The sequence below is a fragment of the Carcharhinus amblyrhynchos genome, chromosome 8 (assembly GCF_965287045.1).
Source record: "Carcharhinus amblyrhynchos chromosome 8, sCarAmb.v2.hapA, whole genome shotgun sequence".
Taxonomy (NCBI): domain Eukaryota; kingdom Metazoa; phylum Chordata; class Chondrichthyes; order Carcharhiniformes; family Carcharhinidae; genus Carcharhinus; species Carcharhinus amblyrhynchos.
The window spans coordinates 47,206,804-47,230,900 of NC_137331.1; the positions used below are offsets into that span (position 1 = coordinate 47,206,804).

Below are 24,097 nucleotides of genomic sequence, written 5' to 3' on the forward strand. Positions count from 1 at the left end.
ACAAAATTGAATAAGGAAGTTCTCTGTTCTCTATGGTATAACGACACATAAATATGAAAGAATTATTCTGGTGACATTTAATCATTAACAGTACCTAAACACAAAAAAAATTGTTCTTATTTGTTTTTGTCAAAAATCTGATTGGATCATTATAATTTCATTGAAAATTGTAATCGACTATAGAGCAATGAAGCATAAACACCAATAATATTTTCGAAAAAGGACACTTTTTAATCTGTTTTCAAGAAACAAATAACAATACAAGCAATGACATACACCTTTAAAAATGCATGTACCGGTCTAAACACCAGTTTGTCTTTTTTATACACTTTGCATCATCAAAGCCAAACAATCTTCAGACAATTGTTTCAGAAAAATATTTACATTTCATCACATAGGTAGTAAAGTTTGCATTTCATTTCGTCTTGCATATATTTAGCCTATAGCCAGGCAATATTTTTTGTGTTTTTTTTACAAAACTTACAAAATGTAATGCAATAACGAATTTACCTGAGAGGAAATTTGTTCTTAACATAATGTTTCTTTTCCCAAACTACCGAAAAGACTATACGGATGATTCTTAAAACACAGAAAATGAATAAAGTATCCAGTTGCAGATACTGACTTAGCTATCATCTTTAAATTACACAAGTACCATTAACTTAGAAGGTTTACATTCATTGCTAGAAGGTTGTTTAATTTTGAACCATTTTGATTTAATACTGATTTCTGCAATACTAATTGCATTTCGTTTTGTACAATGCAGTTGTTAAAATGTGGAAGAATACATCCGCTTGTTACCCTGTCTCTAAAACATTGACCAGTATGAAGCCAATGACTGCAATGGGAACTTTCAGAATGTGCACTGCATCAAATAACCTTCACCGTCTATGTCATTTCAAATATAATTTGATTCCTTTCGAGTTGCTGCAGGAACAAACTTGAACAGTAATGTGGGAGGCTCATTACTGATGCTCATTTTAAGAAAAATTAGGTAATGTCAGATTACCCTTGACTGTAGCATTGAACATGCCTCAGCTGCTTCTTTGCATACATTTTTGGCCTCGGGATTATCTGTAGTCTGAAAGTACTCATTACAGCTTTTTGTTAAATAAAACTAAATGGATCCAAAATAAACAGGCAGCTTTACTGGCTGCTGGAGGATGTGCCTTTCCTTGGAGATAGGGAAGAAATTATGTTCAGAGATGTGCTGTTATCTGACTCCGTGGAGCTGTTCATCATCAGTCCACATTGGCTGCTGGAAGGGTTGATAGTCCTGCAAAGTTGGAGTCAGTAGACAGAAATGAGTAAAGGGAAAGTTTGGCAAATTGCCTCTGCAATCAAAACATATAAAAACTAGAAATATCTTGCTCACTTTGCCATTTTTACTGTTTGTGATTATTTTTCTTCTTTAATTGGCAAAACATCTGAAAATTTGTAAGATGTTGAGGGCAGTATCGTTGTAAAAACGTACATACAAATAAGGGATAGATGTCAAGTCTATTAGCATCATACTGCCCCAGCTATCCTATCTGATAAAATCATAAATCTCAGATACAGATCTTAAGATTTACTCCTGCATAGTCCGACTTCTACTCTGCAAATTTAAGTACACTGCTTTTGGGCTTTTGCTCTCTCCTTGGTTGGCACTGCTAAAATGGACCAGTCAACAAAGATTAGCAAAAGCATTAGATTACATCAAAGCCTAGTGATAAATAACCAGACAAATGTGTTTGGCTTCAAAGAGAAATACAGAATCAGTTAGTGAGAGGCAGGACTTAAATTGTTCAATTGAAGCTTAATTTATTTTCAATGACTGGAGTAGTGGTTTAAATTTGGCATTACTTAATTAGCATTTGATGGAAAATTACAATTATCAGAAAAAATTTCATCAGTACACCTCAGGTAAAAAAAAATCACCTGAATGGTAGTAAGCCTTCTCACCAGTCACAAATTTAATTGTAGATGAAATTCTTCAAAAGAAGTAAGAAGTTTATTTCTCTTAAGTGTTTGCCCAAAGAAAAATCTTGGCAGTCTGCATGAGAGAGACAATATGAATCTTGCCTTCTCTGAAGAAGGTGATCAACTGTTCTGAGATGAACTAGCAGAATATAGACATTAGCTAATAGAGCAGAAAAATTAATCTGATTTCTTCTCTACGTATTCCTATGGATCAAACATGTCCCAAAGATTTGTGCTGGACAATTTGGCCATGGAATGAAACCATGTGGTTTTCTGAAAAGTCGATTTCTTATCCTTGCTACTGTACGAAATCAGGAGAACAAAAGATCACAGGATAAATACAGATGAGGCAGGCCACTCGCCAAGGTTTTTAGAAAAGCCTATTATCTGCCAATCATAACATCCAAATGCCTCTTAGATGATTCCAAGACACTTGTATTTACTGTCTGTATGCCTTACCAACCAAAACAGCAGATACTGCACAAAGACTTTTGGGTCAGGATAGTCTACGGTTTCAGCATGACATCCATCAATTTACATTCAACCAATTTAGCAAGAAAGATGGTCATTCTACTATATTTCTAATTACTGCTTCGCATTGATAGAACACATTATGAGGTGAGATATGTTGATAGGGTGACATGAAGAAAGATGGAAAGTGACAAATGTGGAGAATAAATATCAGCTAGATTTATTTGTTGGACCATAAATTCTACGTAATGCTTAAAGTCGACTCTGCCAGAGCCACTTTTTCAAATTTACCCTAAATATCTTGACACCATTTATTGTTGATGCCAATTTTGTTTCCAGTGTGTTTTACAATACACACGTTGTATTAAATTTAATTTGTGGTGCGGGTTTTCTGGTGATGGAAGCGCTTCGCTTTTGGTTGCCTGTGGAATTTTCAAGACCTCTCATGTTTATGGTGTTTTGTGTGGCTCACCCATCCCAATACCTGGAATCAGAAGATCCCTTTGGGAGGACAGGCCAGAAAATCCTGCCTTGTATCTTTCCACCCACTTACAGATTTTTATCTATCTCATTTTGTACTCCATTCAATTGCCTCTTCAATTCCGTACACGCTCCAACTTTGAATGGTTCACTGAGTCAAAGTCACTGCCATTAATTTGAAATAGTTACCCCGTTCAAAAAATTATCAAAACAACCCCAAAGATCTTTTACAAAACTCTGCCACAAAGCTTTCTGCCCATCGAAAACAAATTCAAAATAATATTCTTTTGCTTGCATAGTAGAGTCTCAGAATTGAACCTTTTTGTTTACATGACTTAACATTTCTAGCAGTAAGAATAACTTCTAAAAAAGTTAGTCAATGCTCATGGTGCAGTATAGAAACAGGCAAAGTTTGCATGAGAAACTTACCCCTGAAGCTGCAACTGTGGTCTGTCCAGGAGGCGAGCCGCTTTTCACTCTGGGTATCTCCTCCTGATTAGATGTAGAAGATGATGATGAAGATGGAGTCATTGTGACTGTATTGCCTGTGCCTGTAAAATATTTTGTCAGCCAGTCAGTCATCTTGTTGAAGATGATATTCTACACTTATTTTCAAGAGCCTTTCAACTAGTCATCTCAGACTCACTTGAAGTGCCTTTGGACTTGCTTAAATTCTTAGGTTTTCTTTTTCGAGTCTGGATTCCTTCTTTCTTCATTGCCAGAGGCCGTGGTACCTATTGGTATGAATGAAATATATTTTTAAACTGACGCTCATCATGAGATAACATAATCAACCATTTGAAACTGAGAGATTTTCGTTTTAGCAGACAATAAACAGTACAGTGCTTAAATGAATATATGGGGTGGGATTTTCTGGTCTGTCCACTACCCGCCCGAGGTCAATGGATCTTTCACTGCTCTATCAAATAATCCATCCCGCCAACAATGGTTCCCATGGCAGCCAAGACAGTAAGATACAGGCCATTATTTTGTTAGTAAAATAGCTATATGACATTGTTACATATAATGAAATGGTTACTGCTTTTTTTTTACATTAACTAACAGAATCTAAAATTTGGATGACCCAGTAAGAATCAAATGAATCAAGGTAAAAGCTTTTCTTTTTCCCTTGATACCCAATAGCTTTTTTTTATTTATTATTCATTTATGGGACATGGGTGTCGCTGGTTGACCAGCATTTATTGCCCATCCCTAGTTGCCCGAGAGCAGTTGAGAGTCAACCACAGTGCTGAGGCTCTGGAGTCACACATAGCCAGATTTCCTTCCCTAAAAGACATTAGTGAACCAGATGGGATTTTCCGACAGTCAGCAATGTTTTCATGGTCAACAGTAGATTCTTAATTCCATATTTTTTTTAATATATGAAACACATGGTTCCCAATTTTAAACCAAATTAACAAATACGATGCAATCATTATACATTTTACACATCCTTGGGTGAACCGTAAAAACTTGACTTTGTCTGAAGAAAGTTATTAAAATTTCTTCCAAAGTTCTCTTGGTGTCTGCGTGGATTTGGTCTCCAGCAGAAGGATCAAGAGAACCTACCCCATGAAGTTTCATGTAAAGCCCACAAGCATTGCAGACTGGCTCGCCTTCTGCATTCCTGCGCCACAAAGTGGTAGTCGTTGTGTGACAGTTCGCACAAGCCAGGCCAATCCGTCTGGACGAAGACTGTAAGAGAATCAGAGAAATTGAACAGACCATTGTAATCACGATGCATAACTAATTGAAAGTCATGTTAATTCTAATTGCTTATACTTAACATCATTACTTTGAACTTCCAAAATTAGTCAGAAATTGACTACAAAATGCAATCTAGTAAAGCAAGAACAAAGCTTAGAAAATGTTTCATATTTAGAGTAAGAAGGTGGGGTAATAAATAGATGGATGAAACCTTTTCTAGAAGTTACACATATATTGTGCAACACATACATGTGACACTGCATGTGGAAAGATTTTAGAAGCTTTTTATTTCACTCATGAGATTGGTTGCAACTCATAGGCAACGGTTTGTTTCCATTCCCTCTATTGGAAATGAATTGTGTCAAACACTTCATAATTTAGGAAAGTTGGGATTATTATTAGCTTTTAATTTGAAGTTCACTTCAGTATGAAGTGCTTTTACCTCATGTCCGAGATTGCAAGTCATCTCTACTGGAGGTAAATGATTAATCTGAGCCATATTTTCAGACCCAAAATTGTTTACATCAATGAAGTGCACAGAGATTATAGAAAGGAAAAAAATGACATCTTGGAATATTATTCATGATTATTTCCAACACGTTTACTCAAATTTCCATTGCTGAATTTTATTATTGTCTTACAGAGTAGTTGTATTCTTTCGGTATTGCAGCAGCATAGAATGCACACAAAAACCTAACTGGTTGAAGATCAGGCTTTTACTGCAGATGGGAGGCAGGTAGAAAAGTACCTGGATGAACACTTGACATATCATACATTCAAGGCTATGGGCCAAGTGTTGGTAAATGGGATTAGGTGGGAGGTCAGGTGTTTCTCGTGTGTCAATGTAGACTTGATGGGCTGAAGGGTCTCTGTTGCACTGTACGATTCTTTGGGGCTCCCTCCAACAGGCATTCTCACCCCATTTCATTTTCACTCTGACTATGGTTGAACTGGCGTGCATGCACATTATACTAGAGTACAAAGCTCCAAAGGGGCTAAATAAGCCACTTTCCTTCTTTAATTAAATTGCAGGAAAAATGATTGCTGATTCATGGCACATAAATCTAAAAAAAACTCGCAGTAATTTTGGGGAGAGGTATAACTAAGCCATGAGTTATGATTCGTCACAAATTGCCAGAAGAATTATACTCCTTTCCCATTAGCTTCATCAGAAACAAAAAATTACCATCTTGTCGCAAGCCTCCCCATTTGGTATCATGAAATTACTAGCCTTGTTCCTTTGTTCATTCATTGGTGTCATCATCTTCCCAGAAGGTTGACAGCCATGTACCTCCACCTTTGTCCTGTACTGCCCCTTACATATTCCACATAAGTCAGCTACAAACGGTCCATTATATCCCTCATCCATTTTCTCCTCTGCTTTCCTCCCCTAGCTTTTCCATTAATCTTCCCTTCTAATAGCTGTCTCTGTCTAGCATCTGCTCTAACGATGTGACCCAAGTATTAAATCTTCCTCTCTTTGATGTTATGCGCTAATTTCCTCTATTCTCTAGCCATTTTCAGCACTTTCTCAGTCTTTCTATCCACGTAGGATATGCAGAACATCCTCCTATATGCCCAAATCTCACATACATTCACAGTATCAATTATCTCTTTGTTGTCCATGTCTCTGAGACACATAACATAGATGACAATATGTAGCACCTCAGCATTCTTTTCCTATGATTCAGGCTCAGTTATTTTCATATTAAGATTCTAACAAAGTTGGTTTTGGCTATCTTAATCCTTCTTTCACTAGTTATAGGATACAAAGTCTCATTTCAATTTTCATTTCTGGCATTAGGTTTCTGCTTATCACTATTGTCTTGGTCTTCTTCACAGTCATTCTTTATCCATGTTCCTCACTCATTGCTTACATTTAAAACAATTTATAGCATCTTACAGAATCATAGAATCCTACAGTGCAGAAGGAGGCCATTTGGCCCATCAGGTCTGCAGTAACCACAATCCCAATCAGGCCCTATCCCCATAACCCCATGCATTTACCCTAGCTAATCACCCGGACACTAAGGGGCAATTTAGCATGTCCAATTCACCGAACCTGCACATCTTTGGACTGTGGGAGGAAATCGGAGTACCTGGAGGAAACCCATGCAATCACAGGGAGACTGTGCAAACTCCACACACTGACCCAAACCGGGAAACGAACCTGGGTCCCTGGTGCTGTGAGGCAGCATTACTAACCACTGTGCCACCATACCATCCCTCTAGTTCTTCTAGTGCCTCCTCTGACTCTGCAATCAGTGCAGTGTGCTCTCTCCCTATCTCAAGTTGTTCGTGTTCAGACCAAAACATTGCAACCTAGTGGAACTTCTATATCACTGAGGTTGGCTTCAATGTCCAGATTGAACAGTTTGGGAGATATAACACTTCCCTGCCACACAGCCCATTTGATTGGGAAGTTAGGTTTGTAAATATGAATGAATGTCACTCCAGACTTTAGACCTGGTCATTCATTACTTAGAACTCTGTTATGATATGATTTATGGTTATGACTCCAGCTTGCAGGCAGGGAAACAGAATAATAAAAGTATGTCACTTCCCTTCCACTGCTTGTGTCTATTTTTTATATGTTCATTGTTAAATTTTTCTGTCTCTTTTTAATCTCCTTTTCCTCTGTTTATGTGCTTATCTGTATTCAGTGTGCAATGCTGTACATCAAATTAACAAATACTCCATTTTCTTTCTGGTCACATACTCAGTTCATTTCTCCATCCTTAAATGTTGAGGGGATAAATCATTGGCCTCCAACGTTCAGAATGACCCAGGGGCTGTTGCCATTGTCCTGCCCTTATCAATTCACATTTCCTGAAATTTGTAGTAGAAAACAATACGAATGGAGGATGTGAATTTTTAAAAATCCAATTCACCACTCTTGCCTTGAGATGGGACTGCTCCAGCTAGACCAGCAACAGGACAAGTTAGAGAAACCCTATCAATGTGTTTAACAACACACTTGACCTGAGGGTGATTTGAAGCCAGCCATTAGAGATATGCTATGGTGTGACCACTTCAAAAACAATATTTACTCATTCCAATCTGACTCCCAAAATCATTTAGCTAAAAGGCACCAGATCACTTTTGATCGGTGACCTCACATTCTGGACTTCAGTGTAGTCCAGTTCAACACTAATTTGAAAAAGCATTCTCCACATTAGACTATATGCAGATACACATTAGATTGTCACACCTGTGAAGCAGCTCTCTTGATGCTGAACGCAATGTGATGTACGGCCAGAGTGTACATTGAATGAAGGCTTATAAATGTACTGCTGGAGAACATTTCCCTGATATTAGTTTAGTTACCTGAGCACCTATTTGTCTGGGAGCACTGCTGCTGTAGGAGTGCAGCCCATAGCAGTAGGTGCGCACCTACGAATGGTTCAGATGCTGCAAAGTAAGGTCATTGTTAAGCTACAATGAATTCTACAGTATATGGTGTAGAAGAGATGAAACAGCTGCAGGTGAAAGTAAAGAACGTGCTGGTTATAGGCCACATTATAGGAAGAGTGTGAATGCACTGGAGGGGGTGCAGAGGAGATTCACCTCCTCTCAGAGGATACTGCCTGGGATGGAACTTTTCAGTTATGAAAAGAGGTTGGATAGTCTTGGGTTGTTTTCGTTGGAGCAGAGAAGATGGAGGAGTGACCCGATTGTGGTGTTGAAGATTATGAGGGGCATGGACAGAGTGGATAGGGAACAGCTGTTCCCCTTATTTGAAGGGTCAGTTTCAAGAGGACACAAGTTAAAAGTGAGGGACGAGAGGGATGGGGGATTTGAGGAAAAACATTTTTATTCAGAGGGTGGTGACAGACTGCCTGGGAGGGTGGTGGAGGCGGGATGCTCACATCCTTTAAAAAGTACCTGGATGAGTACTTGGCACGCCATAACATTCAAGGCTATAGACCAAGTGCTGGCAAGTGGGATTAAGTGGGCAGGTCAGGGCATTTCATGCATTGGTGCAGACTCAATGGGCTGAAGGGCATCTTCTGCACTGTAGTATTCTGTGATTCTGTGGTTATTTTATGCAGTATCACATTAGTCAATGCGGGATATCCAGAATAAAAACATCCAGATGTAGTTGAATCTTACTATACAACATTGACAACGAAAACAGCAATTACAGAAACATGTTTCAGCAACTTCAGCCACATTGAATAGATGGCACAAGCAGTTTTATTCCTTCTACGTAGGGCTCCATGCTTTTTAAGTCACCCTTTTGTTCAAATTCTCAACTGCTATAAATCTCCAATCCAGACTTGATCTGTTGGGGAATTAAAATTAAACACATGTAATGAAAGGCCAGTTGTGGAATGTGAATGGTGGTTTACTATTTCTTGATTCTAATGGGAGATCATACTATAAGATCAGTGCCCTAGTGGACTCATCATCTATCCTTCAGCAGCCAGGAAGGTCAGAAGAATTCATACATTTACAGTTTGCAGTTGGGAATCCAGGTTATCTTTGATTTCCATGTTAGCTAGAGACTATGGTAGATGATTAAACTGGTTGGAATGTCCACGCCTTCATCCCTCACCCCCCAGCCCCAACTTCTGAATTGCATCATCTCACCAGCATCATTAACTGGAAAATCTATAGGGTGCCAGGGTGGAAGTTCAAAGTTTATTTGTGAAGAATGGGATGGGTCGATGTTTGATTGTACAAGTTTTAACATTTTTAATTTTTTAAAATTATCGGTACCTGTTACCTTTTACATTCAAACTGCGATTTATCTTGCAATAATCTTTTTAAAATCCATGAAGTGCATCAGAGCAACATATTTCTCTGGAGTCTTAATGCAAACTCTAACCCTAATCATGGAAAATGACTACTGTTCGCTCACAGCGCTGTAGCACAGTGGTTAGCTCTGCTGTCTCACAGATGTCGATATGCCGGCATTGGACTGGGGTAAACACAGTAAAAACAGTCCAACATGGTTGGACTAAAACCTGGTGTTGTCAGACTTTTTACTGTCTCACAGTGCCAGGAACCCAGGTTCAATTTCAACTTTGGGTGACTATGCAGAGCGTGTACATTCTCCCTGTGTCTGTACTGGTTTACTCCGGGTGTTCCAATTTCCTCCCACAGTCCAAAGGTATACAGATTAGGTGATTGTCCATGCTAAACTGCCTTTTAATGTCACAAGATGTGTAGGTTAGATGGTATTAGCCATGGTAAATGTGTGGAATTACAGGGATAGGATAAGGCAGAGGGCCTGGGTAAAATGTTTGGTCAGAGAGTCCTGCAGTCTCATAAGAACATAAGAACATAAGAAATAGGAGCAGGAGTAGGCCATCTAGCCCTTCGAGCCTGCCCCGCCATTCAATAAGATCATGGCTGATCTGTCGTGGCTCAGTTCCACTTTCCCGCCCTCTCCCCATAACCCTTAATCCCCTCGCTTATCAAAAACCCATCAACCCGCGTCTTAAAAATATTTAGCGAGGTAGCCTCCACCACTTCAACCGGCAGAGAATTCCAGAGATTCACCACCCTTTGAGTGAAGAAGTTCCTCCTCAATTCCATTCTAAACCACCCCCCTTTTATCTTGAGGCTGTGCCCCCTAGTCCTACTGTCCTTTCTGAGTGGGAAGAGTCTCTCCACCTCTATCCTATCCATCCCATTCATCATCTTATATGTCTCAATGAGATCTCCCCTCATTCTTCTAAACTCTAACGAGTACAAGCCCAGTTTATTCAGCCTCTCCTCATAGCTCAACCCCCTCAACTCTGGCATCAGCCTAGTAAACCTCCTCTGCACTCTCTCCAAGGCCAAAATATCCTTGCGTAAGTGCGGCGACCAAAACTGCACACAGTACTCCAGCTGCGGCCTCACCAGTGCCCTATACAGCTGCAGCAAGACCTCCCTACTTTTATATTCAATCCCCCTTGCTATGAAGGCCAGCATCCCATTCGCCTTCCTGACCACCTGCTGCACCTGCAGGCTGGGTTTTTGCGATTCATGCACAAGGACCCTGAGGTCCCTCTGCACCGTCGCCTGCTGCAGTTTTTTGCCACGTAAGTAATAGTCCTTCCTACCATTATTCCTACCAAAGTGGACCCCCTCGCACTTGCCAACATTAAATTCCATTTGCCAGTTCCTGGCCCATTCGCCCAGCCTATCTAGATCCTTCTGCAGACTCTCCACACCCTTCGCACAATTTGCCGTTCCACCAATCTTGGTGTCATCAGCAAATTTCGACACCATACACTCGGTTCCCTCCTCCAGATCATCTACATAAATGGTAAATAGCTGAGGCCCCAGCACCGACCCCGGGGCACTCCACTAGTCACCAACCGCCAATCTGAATAGTCTCGATGGGCTGAATGGCCTTTTCTGCACAGTAAGGAATCCAAGAATCTACTTCCTGGGCAAAAAGTCTGGTTTAGTTTCTTGACTTAGAACCTTTCCTGTGTTTCCACAGAGGCTGCCATCCCCTATCAATTCAGACACAATAGTATTCCCAGTCGCCTTATCTCAATTCCACTGTGGCCATTTGTCTCATCAAATTAAGTAGCTGAAGATACTAATAGTCCTTCCTCAGATTTAGAAGAGTTTAAAGTTGTTTTTTTGTAATACAATTAAAAAGGAGCGTCATTTGGAGAGGGGCGGGGGGGGAATTGTTTTTCAAAGCTAATTAACACTCTTTTAAAAAGGTTTCTCGCTGTTAACACTGAGAATGGGTGAAATTAAGGTGTGATCAGATGGAATCTCAGCGGTTTGTTTGGACTTGTCGAATCCACCGGCTGTGCGTTGATTTATTTAACGCCATGCCATTCTCCAATGCTAATTTTTGTCACATTGTGGCAGACGTATTTAATAGCATCAGCGGCAGAACAATGTGCTACCTTTGTATTCCTCTTGGTTACAGTGTGGCAGAAATTAATTCAAAAGATGATTGATATCGGATGCTTAGCCTAGATTATTAAAGGGAGGCAGTGACTGGTCTCCCTTCTCTCCAGAATTAGAAGTCGAGAGAGCCAGGCGCTTACTTGCTCAGAGCAGTTTCACAGATACTGACAGACCTGTTGTGTATTCCAAACAAACATTGTTTCTAGTTTAGATTTGCAGTTTTCCCATAGGGAATAATCCAACATTCCTTCCGTGTTGCGTCTTTCGTGAGCAAATTGGAATTTTAGAAAGAATAAAAATCAGCAAAATCAGAGAAAATATTCATGGGATGACTACACTTCATATGTTTCAATTTATTATTACTTAAGCCAATGTTTTAAGATGTGGCCCTAAAGAATATTGGCATTTAAACTATGTGTGTTACAGGGGAGACCCTAATTGATAAACTAAACGGCAAGGTTGAGAGTAATGATTGGAGATGGTGTATTTCACCATCACAACTGGATTCTGCAAATAATCGGGTGGAAATCATTAAGGTATAAAGTTTTTCAAGTTTTTTGAAGTGTATTTATCATTGTCACAAGTAGGCCTACATTAACACTATAATGAAGGTACTGTGAAAATCGCATAGTTGCCGCACTCCAGCGCCTGTTGGGGTACACTGAGAGATAATTTAGCATGGCCAATGTTCCTAACCTAACATTAAATCTAACATGAGACAGGTTAATGCGCCATCCTACAGCAAATTCCAGAGTCAAAAGTGGGATAGGCTATATGTTTTCCCCTGATTAAATTATTTTTATTCCACATTCTGTGGAAGTATCGCTGCCTCACAGCAAGTTACCTTCCCTACTTTATCAGTCATATCTGCTGTAGCTGGAGTGCACTGACAGGGTGACATAAGCTTACCATTCTCTTCTGAGGTTTGATAAGAGGTCGGCTGAGTCCGTTCATCTTATGGTACAGACCGCAGGCGTTGCACAAGTAATGCCCGGTGCCGTCGCGCCGCCACAAGGGAGTGGACATGGAGCCACAGTTGACACACTCCCGGGCTTCAGAAAGCTCGTCCAACAGTTCTGTCATCCACACACATAAACATGAACAAATCGACATTATTGAAAGAATTCACCACACAGAAATACTGTACCACATAGCAAGGTTCTACTGAATCAATATCCATATCCTCTTCAGTGCTACCAGACCTTGTGAAGGATTTGGATTGAACTATAAAAACACGAGAATCAGGGTCCTTTTTTCATCATTTGCCCTATATACATTTTGAACAAGTTTTACATTTTAAACATTTAAATGTGTTTTCATGGTTTAAACTTGCTCGCTGTTTGAAAGGGCGATACAATGGCTAGTTCGACGTCAAATTCTCGGCTTTCCGCACTTGTTTACAGCGCATTTATTCAAATTGCCTCTCAGAATCCGTCCCCAGAAATGAGAGGAGTTACAAGTATTTGGGTAAGAGAAGCGGCCTGGCTGCTTAGAAACAAATAATGTCTTTAACTGTTCGTCGGGAAAAAAAATAGCTTTGTTTAGAAAATAATCATGCTCTACGATTAATGTTCTGTTCATTTACAAACAGGTGAACACATCCGCCTGAAATTCCTCACTCCTCTTGACTTTCTCTCGTTAATTTCCCAGAGGAATTTTAAAGGAATCTACTGGAAGTATCCAGTAGGTGCAACTGCGGGGAGATTTATATCTTAGATCTCCCCGATGGGTGTCTGTGCTTGTTGCTGAAAGGGACACTGGGGCCTTTTTAAATCATGACCTCCCCCTGATTGGATTTACACCAGACTGCCAAGTCCCAATACTTTCAGATGGCATACTGGCGGTAATCGCTCAACTGCTGCTCTGCATCCAGGTCCTGACTTCACAGTTATGCTGCATTTTTTTTTAATTTTGCCACCCTGCACGTCAAAGAAAACGCTGAACATCTAAGCGAGATTGTCCCACCCAGGCCAGGCTCTGCTGGCTGGGGAAGGAGTGATTCACGAGGCGGTTAAATGGGCTGATAATTAGCCCAGGAATCCTTCCACCATCTCTCCACTAAAAAACAGAGCAGTCTCAAAATGTAGGCATGTCTAATATAAATAGCCCCAAATAGTGTTTGTTCTCTCTACCTGTTTGACCCAGTTCGCGTTTATTGCCCTCTACTTGTCCGAATCATTTTTAAACAAACTAGTCAAGTTCTTGTTGTTTTATCGGGCATCCACAATTCGTTGTGAACATGTTATTCCGGTATTATCCCATGATTTGTAGTGAAAAGCAGCCGCTCAGTGCTGACTGCAAACTTCCTTTACGTCAATCGGAGTGTTAAAATTATTTAAAAGTTGTCTGTAAAAAAACACGCTTTCATAAATAATTGGTACCGCAAAAACACTTACGGATAACAACTGATCCAGGAAGAGGGCCCTAGGTGATTTACTGTACATCTATATTCACTCCAGAAAAATAGAGCCCTATAGGATCTATTGTACATCCATATTCATACCAGAAAAGTGGGGCCCTGTGTGATCTACTCCACGCCTATATTCACACCAGAAAAAAGAAACACTGTAGATGCTGAAATTGAGAAATAAGATTCGCGCCCCCCCCCCCCCCCCCACCCCGGCACGAGTGCTGCCTGCCTGCTGAGTGTTTGCAGTTTCTTCTGCTATTTTTTCACAGATAGTTTCATAGATATGAACTTTAACCTGGTGTTGTGAAACTTCTTACATTATTTCATAGACCACTAGCCGGCTACATCAAAGAGCGAGGACATGATACCACGGGGCGAGGTCTCTTAAAATGTAACAGCTTGTGGCAAGTGCAGTGTTCCCGCTCATAGGCTCTCTATTTTAAAAAGTTGACAGATTTAGGCAGAAAATAATTTCACTTTTCTTGTAAATACGGCGCGCGTACATGGATTCTGACCAAGGGTTCCATATGAATTTAACCAGAAATTTCCTCTCACAGTCTGACTACCATTTCGAATTTTTGTTTTAGTTGCCAATGTAAGAGATTTGGGATCCTTCAGATGATCAGTAGTTTAAACGCCGAATGAAAAATGCTGTCGTTCTGTATGAAATGAAGTAAAGCACTAGCGTCCGCTCTTATATTCCTCACTCAGTTGGGAAAACACATCTTGTCTAGTTGATTCCAAACGAGAGAACACGCGTTTTCCTCGCTTTCCTCAGTCCACATGGGAGTGTATGGCCCTGTAGCCTCTGGTTATAAATCAATAGCGCTATAACACCATCACATTAGACGGCAGGACCTTCCTCCAATTGTCCTAGTTAATAACGATGATGAATGCAACAGGGAATCCTCTTGGCATTCATAAACAAAGTAACTTTCTTTAGAAACAAGTGTGCTACCCGATGACACTGTGCCATTAAAATCACTTGCTCATTTTCCGTGCATCCCAGAATTATGCTGAAATATGCTTTGTTTTCAAAATCTTTTCTCCCCCCCCTCTCGAAATTGACCAATCGAAACACAGAGGGGAGTCAGGCCTTGGGAGGTATTCAAGAAGGTTTAGATGTAACCTACAAGTCTGCACGACAAATAATTGCCTAAGGCCATTGTCTCCTGGGTTTGATGGCTGCAACAATAAACAGCAAGCAAACAGCAACCTCTTTCTGCACCCTTCACAGCAGCGGTTACACATACGCTAACTGCAAACACGTTGCCATGTTTCCCGCAGCTGAGCGGTTTATTTTGCGGGTTGTTTCAAAGTTAATTGATTTAGCGCCTTCGTCCCTGCCTTTAATGTTGTCATTGTAACTAAGTGAGGAGACGTGACAATGAGAAGGGGATCGCCAAAGCATCCAGATGAGCTGGCAAATGCTGCGAGATAGTTAGTTACTCTAGCCCTCTCGGCTGTTATGTGACATGATTATTGCCATTGCACAGTTCTCTGAATACAAAAGGCGAAGTACTGTGGATGCTGGAGATCTGAAACCGACAGAAATGGTGGCAATGTTCCGCAGGGCAGATAGCAACAACTAGTCACTGCGGCATAGTATTCCAATCTAATGATCAAAGATTAACAATCCATTATTAGTTTAGCATTCAAGTACCGAAAAGAAAATGGAAAGTGTGTCATCTCTGTTGCAATTGTCATTTTAGATACCAACTAATGACCTTTCAACTGTATTTATATCCTAGAGGTAAAATATGTCTCATAAATACGCTGAGAATATATTTAGTTTCTCATTAGAGAAGTATGATTTTGTTGCATTTTCACTGATCTAAAAAAAACAAAATTTCCGATAAGTCAGAATTCTACAAAAACCTTGGGAAGACACAAGTGGACCATTTCGCTGAAGGGAATATGCCATATAGACCTTTCATAGAAATCCTACAGTGCAGAAGGAGGCTACTCGGCCCACCGAGTCTGCACCGACAACACTCCCACCCAGGCCCTATCCTCATAATCCCATGCATTTACCCTAGCTAGCCCCACTGACACTAAGGGTCAATTTAGCACGACCAATCCACCTGACCCGCTTAACTTTGGAGTGTGGGGTGGAAGTCGGAACACCCGGAGGAAACCCATGCAGACCCATGGAGAGAATGTGCAAACTCTACACAGACAGTAACCCGAGGTCGAAATTGAACCCGGTTCCCTGGCGCTGTGAGGCAACAGTATTAACCATTGTACCACCATGCTGCCCTTTATGGACCAACTTTCCATATCGTTAGGCAGACACTAGCAGCCCGGAGTGAAAATTCGCCCTCATTCCAACTCCTCCGATTGCATATTCAATAATAGTATTCACAATTAGTTTATTCAGAATTGGAGTAAACTAGGCCATATCTTATGCCTCGATCACTTCAACTTAATTGTTCCAAAACCATGGCTGAAGTTCTGGGGAACGTTTTGCTACAAGTGAACCATTTTGTGCTCCCAAAGCATGAGTGAATAATAGTATTCACAGCTTCCTGTACCATAACCTGTTCCTTGGTCGATAATGTGAGGGTATATCATCCCTGAGGGATTCTCTTTAGAAGCCATGCAATCATATATGGTGCTATGCTGTAAAAATAGCTAGATCCATCTATCGCGGGATGTTACCATTTCAGTTTCAGAAAAGAGTTGTTATTCTTATCGATTTAGCTGGTCTAACCATGGCAGTTGGAAAGACTGGATTTCACAAAATAAGAATTGTTTCCATAGTAAGTGTGAACTTTAAAATGATTTGGTAACCGGGAACTTCTGAAGGGAAGATGTCAATCTGATCAAATATTCAAACATTTTCAACTGTCAGCTGGATGAACGAGTAATATTTATTTTGCTTGATTCGGACTCAGCTGGGAATGCCAGATCGGTGATCTACATGCATCTGGCTACAGCTGGTTTGCTCCTGTGACTTTGTGCAAAAAGAAGTGGGGTGCGGGGGGGGCGGGGCGGTGAGAGGAAAGGATGTGGCCAGAAATATCAACAATCAGAAAGGCAGCCTAAACGACTTTCTTTACAATGAAAACAGCGGACTTTCAATACACAGAGAGCATTTGGAAAATACACTGGTGAATATCCATTGCGGGGCATCAAATGAACAATTATATATAGTATGTAATATAATAATATGTAATATATATAATATATAATATGCGGACTACAAATGCTCCAGATCTTTACACATGTCTAAACCCAAACACTTCTGAGTCCGCATGTAGTCACTGCGATTGAGGTTAAAGATCTGCCTTTGCCGGAAACCGTTATGTTATTGTCTTCTAAAAGTCATTTCAGCTTTTAAAATCTGACCAGACAAGATAATATCATTAATGTAAAAGAAACTTTACCCTCTGATTTGCGGTTTGACTTCAGTTTGTGTTTTAAGGTCGATAGCTAAATCTGGGAGGGGGAGGTGGTGGGGCTGTTAACAAGCTTTAACCCTTTGTATCCCACAGGATGTCATTCTTTGGCTGGGGTGGTCAGGAATGTGGTCGCGGGAAGGTGACAGCATTGAGCTCCATCTATTCTTATTTTTGAAGAATTCTTGATTTGTTTTTTTGCAGCAATTTGTCCGAATCTGACCGAGTGCAAAGGCCCTCCTTCCTCACTACCGGCTACTTTGAATTTTGAATTCCGATCGATGGACTGTTAATTTTATAAGTACTGTGCCCTAAAGTGCAAAAGAAAATCATAATAAAAACAACAAAAAAACTTACAAAGTGGCAAAATCATTCAAAGCTGGGGAGTTTTTTTTTCTAGGAGACCTTCCTTATTATTTCTAATTCTAAACGGAATCATTTCTCTCTGTATTTTCTTTTTCGACGTCTTTCCCCTGGCTTTTTTTTCTGTTATAGAGCTATCACTTTTCACATTAAATAAAGGATATATTAACTAAATATGTTTGGAAAGAAAATGTTACGCAAACTCAAGAGGGTCCTTGCCTCAGATCAGTTTTTAAATGTAGACCAATGAAAGGGATTCAGGAAAAGAAAATTGCTACTTTTAAAATACAATCCTCGGGACCAAGAAAGCTCTTTAGACTTGCGCCTTCGTTTTTGACATTACGAATTCAAATGATCACATTAGGATTGCATACTCTGCTTCAGGGCTTGTTATCTGGCGTAAGTCAAAGTTCCGACGTTTATGTACCTTTATCTACTGGCTGTTATCTTTAGCAAATGGGGTGGAATTTCTGTTCGTTTTAATATAGTGTCATAGTTATATTACCACTAAATTTAAAAAAATAATAATTTTAGGACCAATACCGATCAATTAGCATTGGCTTCGACATTCAGCGTCGCTTACGTGTTTACTTTTGATAATGTGATTTCGCATCCCCACCCTTGAGAATTAATGTTTCTATTCGAATCTTACCGTCTCCCATTCTCAAAGGCGAGAATATGGCCCAGAAAATCCATCTCCAGCACCACCTACCGCCACCTCCCCCCCCCCCCCCACCCCCCATCACACGTTTAGGACTTCATTTAACAAGACTGCCCGTTGCTTACAATATTTTTTTCATAATTATTACCATGGGGAATTTGCAATTCCAGCTTTGTTTTGAGTTTAGAATGCCACGCGTTCGTGCAAAGAAATGAAAAAAAGCTGTTAAAAGCCCCAAAGGTTAACGAATAACATACCTTTCGAATTGTTTTGCGACAATGTAGTGGACTACAACATAGATTTTGAATTTACAGATGTACATGTGTGTTTCAGCCACCGTTTCAGTTACAAACTACTTCATGTGGACACTTGTTATCTTTGCCAAATGGGGGGTGCAATTTTTAGGCCGTCAACAAGTGTATATTTACAAAACCCAAAGATACTGCAGTTTAATTTCGTGTTAATTCTAGAACCTGATACAATGGAGAAGTGTCATTGCACAGGCATTTCAACAGTTACCGGATATAAGAACTGCCATCCATTGTATAATTCTGTTCTTTTACTTGCTAAAATATGCATTTTTTAGCGTTTGCAAACCGTTACACTGTTACACGGCGTCACGTGATTTAGTAACTTGCCCGTTTAACCATTCAAATACACTCAGTTAAAATAGCGAAAATCTTTCGTTATAAATATGGGAGTTGGAAGATGGAAAAAAATGTCAATGTGAATCTACCAGAAAGAAAGCAGGTCCTGTTGGATATACACAGCAGGGTGGTACGTGGTGTATTTGGATAACATGAATTGACAGGATCTTATTGTTTGGCATGTGGTTTCGCCATTTCAGTGGAATATGCTGACTCGGGCGCTAGAAGTTTCTGTACGTTTGCTAGTTGCGTATTTCAATGTTTTTGAGTCTGACGACACTTCCTTTCCTTTTCTATGACTTACATTTAGTGAAATGTTCTACCTTCGACTTGTCGCTTTAATGTACTTTTATGTCAGAGGGGTTTGACTTATTTAACGGTTTGTAACTGCTCGGTTAGGTGAACGGTTTGTGCGATTGGAATAAACTCATTCTCTCTGCACCAATACGTAGCAAATTAACTAATCTTAGCTTTCTAAAGATGTGATTATATCCGTCACATATTGATTCTTCTCTCACTTAGCTTTTCGCGTTCATAACAGTTTACTGTTGATTTAATATTGACTGAATTAACATATTGTGGAACGTCTGAGTTTGGCGCTTTCGACTGGAATAGTCAGTGTTAACATAATAATTCAAAGAAAGACTTCAGTTCAATGCTGTACATTGAAATTTCAGACAAACTCGGGAATAAATTAGGCGGCCTGGTATCTTCATGATAGGAACTGCCCGCTTTTACAGGTAAGGGTGTTACGCCAAACTGTAACATTTACAAGGTTTTTCAAATCAAAGTGTCCTCCTTCTGCACCGTAGGGATTCAATGATTCTATAAAAGTACACGAATATAATTTTAGGCGGTAAATATGCGTGGATGCAAGATGGGGAGATTGCCTTAAGGAACTGCCGGCTACAAGAGAAAAATAATGACACGGCTCGTTTGCAAAGACTGAGAGAGTTGACTCACCTCCATTGGGTCCCCGGACAGGTAGAGCCGTGGGTCTGCTCTGCAAACTGTGCAGCATAGAATTTTCGAAAGCTCCTGCTGCTGTCCAAGCCGAAGTCAACTGTGGCCCAACGTAAGAAGTGTAAGGGCTGGGGTAAGATCCATTAAGTGGCCTGGCCAAGGGGCTGGCGTACTGATCTCTGCCGTTCATATTGAGACTGTTAGTGTAGCCAGAATCTCGAGCAGCTCCGTTCGAGATCGGTGGGCTCGGGGAGAAAGAGAATCTGCTGGAGACCATGTGGTGGGGGCTGCTGGAGCTATAGGTGGAGCTCTCAGTGGCAGGCTGTGTCCAGGCCGAGTGGTTAGTAACGGGGTGACTCTGCTGGCTGGCTCCGCTGCCCTGGAGGTAAGGGATGCTCTGGATCATGGAGCTAACCCTGGTGGTGGGAACATAGACAGGAGAGCTGGTGCTGGAGTGCATGAAGTTGCTGGGAACATCGTGAGGGTAGCTACTCGAACCCTGGGCAGCTGCCACAGGCAAGCCTTGGTACATTTCAACAGCTGGATGTGTCACGAATTCCCTCTTTATCCCCCGGGACAGAAACAGTTTGCCCGTTTGATCCAGATCCGTGATAAAAGTTGCGAGCTCTTCCGAACCGTGGCCAAAGGGGACGTAGGCGTCCGCCGGCCTCCCCTGCACAAGGTGCTGGTTCCTCTCAGTGTCCAGGTTGGTAACCGAGGAGCTCGCTAGCCTCAAGCCCTCTTCCGATGCCGGGCTGCCCTCACTGTGCTGGCGACCGGCAGCAAACTTGAGGTAAGGCTGCTCCGTCGGCGAGCTCAGCCCGTTTGACGCGAGATGCTTTGCCACGTTTGACCAGTCGGGTTCATTCAGGTCCATCCAGGTTCTGAGTAATCCAAACGCCAAAGTGGGGTCCTGGAGGTGAGCCCGAAAGAAATACACAGTAAGTGTAAAGAATCAATAACAGTGAGGGGGGAGGGGGGTTAGGAAAACACACACAGCAAGACAAGTCATTCTCCAGTTAGTTAATTCAATTAACTCAAGTCTCCCTATTATCATACTGTCGCCAGCAGACCAAAGGAACAATGCTATCAGACACGTAAATATCTTCTAAAAACAAACGTCCCAGCAACTTAGCGCATCTGTTCTTTCTCAACACAATTTAATTTGATAAAATGGTTAGAATTGAAGAATCATTGACTGACCTAGCAATTTCTAATATATAGAAGGTCCTTTTCTGTGGAGACTGATGAAAGCTAAAGGTCCCCAACGTGTTTCTCTTTAGACCATCCCTTCAATGGCGCTCATTTTCTCTCTGAATCGATTATTTCTCCAAGTGATTATGACCGTGAACTGTTCACCGAGGGCCCTTTTCAACTAATCCCAACACGAAGGAGCATTCAAAACATCAACCAAAACAACAGACTGCTTATTAGAAAGTGCGGAAGTTCCCGTTTAAGATCAGAAATGACAGATTACGCTCTCGGCTTTGAAACAAGACAAGTGGTTTTAAGAAAGGCACATAGATGGCAAATATTCCTGGGCCAGAAGCAAATGATGCTTCTCCACAATTACCGAGGAAAACAGCCAGTGCCATTTTACATGTCGCGTTTGACTCCGGTTGTGTTGACTCTCCCAAACAGCGTGGGATTCTGTATTTATTAACCTTACATTGGATATCTAATAGCATCACTCGTTAACAAGCTGCAGCGTGCAGCAAAAAAAAATCACAACCGAGGGTTCTGGATTCTCGCTGGGGTTGAAAAATCAACCCCATCTTTAACATCGGCTTCGACATTGGGGGTGCCGGAAAGGTCAGGAGGGAAGAGAGAGAGCGTACCTTTTCAACACAGACTTTTCCATTCATCCTCAGCAGGTTTTACCCACCTGGTTTACATGCATTGATCTTTACACCGTCCCAGTCTAAACCACGGCAAAGTCTGCCTTTAAATCGGGGCTTTACAAAATCAGTCGCATTCCTTCCTAACCAAGTCCACAAGGCTAGCGTGTGACGGAACATGCTGCCACCTCGTCCCTCTGCTTACGCCCTTGCTGCCACCGCGGCGTTATTTGGATGTATAAATGCCTAAAATGATTACTAAGGCAGGCAACTGCATTCAAGCGGCGTGACCTGTCCTTATAAGTCCCTGCTAACAACTCGGGACCTCGACGGAACTGACCGAGACAAAACTCGGCAACTAGCAAACTCGAAACTAATGAGTGCTCCGCAGTAGCGAAAGCGCTGAGGTTTCCAAAGATAAGTTCGTCAGAAATTACAGAAACCACACATCGATAGAGATAGGCCCAAAATGAACAGTAAGTAATATGTCTTAGTTACGCCAGACTCGAGTAAGATAACTCCGAGATAAGAACTATAACAGATAAGAACGAAACGCACGATAAATAACCACAATACATCCAAGTACTATCACAGCCGTCATTTTACACTTGAACCAGACCGTACAGCATCTGAAGAGTGTGGAGAGAAAGGTGCCGACCTAATGGTGGTTTGCCATCAGTTAGATGTTTGTAGAAGTCCAGTATGCCTTAAGAGCAGTGTGTCTAGGTGCTGGGTGGTAGAGTGTGTCTCTCTGCTCTCTACCGGGCTATTTGAGAGGAGGCAGCTCCCTGAACACAATTCACTGCTAAACTGGAGATCCTGATTGGATTTGCACAGTGCTGACTAAACACAGACTCTGCAGCGCCTCCACAGCCGTGCCAGCTCGAACATACACCATGACCCCAGCAAAAAAAAACTCACCCACCAGCAAGACTCCAAACTTCTCCACACGTCTCCTTTCTATCTCCAGTCACACACACAGGTAGAGACGGGAAGACTGGAGGAATCAGAGACAGATAGAAAGAGGGAGATATATCGAAAATGATTGAATGGAGAAAAGAACAGGTGGATCTTTGAACTCCGCTCTGAAAAGCATATTAGAGACCGCTTTCCGGACGAAAAATGTGGCACCGACTTTAAACTCGTGTGCATTTAATAATTAATCTCGTGTTCAACAAAATGCCAGTTCTGCGGTAGTGAATATTCACTGCACCTGTCTCATTGCAGCAGGGTTTTTTTCTCTAACAGCCTGAGGCTAATACATTTCCAGATACATATTATGCAACATTACCTGGGCACTAACCTCGCCACTAGTTTGCCCCTGGAACTTTGCTGCCATTAGTGGATGAAGCGGCCCCACCGCTGGGAGAGAGGGATAAGTGTTGCGCGGTTAAAATAACTTGGTTGCCCTGAGGTCAGGTGTGCAGTTCAACATTCACATCTCTCTCATCAATCTTCGGCCAAGCCGGGGTTCACAGAGACCTCGAGCTGGACTGGGTATAGGGAAATGTGTAAATTCGGAGTTAAAGAAAACACCCAGGAAATACACTGACACACACACATAGCTTCAACAAAGGCTTCATGAGGCAAGATTTCTGTCGAAATGGGATTATCCAAATATTTTACTTTTGTAAACAATTGTGTAAGTCCCACTGCACGCAGCAGCTGTGGACAAAGTGAATATTTTTTTTAAAATTAAAGATCCAATGATTATTTAAACCAGTCGATGACACTCAAATCCTTTCATTCTAACCACTTGTTAGAAAGCAGCAGGGTATTATACTGTGGCAATACATTCATCTTTACATAGAACCCCAAAACAGCAAATCAGTTTGATTTCCATCTTTCAGAAGTCGATTCCCCCACTTCGAGTTCTCAGTCTTACTCAGAGCTTATTAAAAAGCAACAATGCGGTTATCTCCATATCCCACTGGTCTATCCCACACAAAAAAAAACCCGATCGATACTGTCGTTACACACTATCAGAAATATCGATATGCAAGCACCACCATATCACTGCGAATGTGAGCATTTTTATTCCGACACTTAAGTGGTTTGTAACGCGGCTACAATTATGCAACAGTCGCTTTCCGAGACCTGCTTTTGAGGTCGTTATCAGTTTTGAAAAATCCTTACGTCCAGTCCTTCGAGGGAGTTACAAATCTTTCTGTATCTGCCGTTTGTTGCATAAGAAGCTCTTATTAATCAGTGGTCTGCCCTGTTAATTTGTCTGCGACTGCATTCGAACCATTTGTAATGGTTTTAGTTAAAGCATCTCGGCGTCGGGGGGCCTGACACCTTTCCATTGCTTTACCGGGGGATCT

The 24,097-nt window shown here is 41.3% G+C and overlaps 1 protein-coding gene across 1 annotated transcript; it reads right to left on the reverse strand.

The window, feature by feature from the left end:
* Window positions 1-232: 232 nt before the first annotated feature.
* Window positions 233-21,884, reverse strand: gata6 (GATA binding protein 6). The gene is made up of 7 exons (XM_080194870.1): window positions 21,821-21,884; window positions 19,936-20,848; window positions 12,400-12,566; window positions 4,483-4,608; window positions 3,560-3,647; window positions 3,343-3,464; window positions 233-1,276 (listed from the first exon to the last, which is right to left on the reverse strand). The coding sequence occupies exons 1-7, from the start codon at window positions 21,833-21,835 to the stop codon at window positions 1,214-1,216; spliced, it is 1,494 nt and encodes a 497-aa protein (XP_080050996.1). The 5' UTR covers window positions 21,836-21,884; the 3' UTR covers window positions 233-1,213.
* Window positions 21,885-24,097: the final 2,213 nt, after the last annotated feature.

Bases quoted from the DNA above. Each gene is read 5' to 3' on its own strand.
- gata6 (XM_080194870.1), bottom strand. The intron at 3,648-4,482 runs GTAGGTTCTCTT...TCATACCAATAG, and splicing joins TTTACATGAAACTTCATGGG to GTACCACGGCCTCTGGCAAT. The intron at 1,277-3,342 runs GTAAGTTTCTCA...CCAACTTTGCAG, and splicing joins CCACAGTTGCAGCTTCAGGG to GACTATCAACCCTTCCAGCA.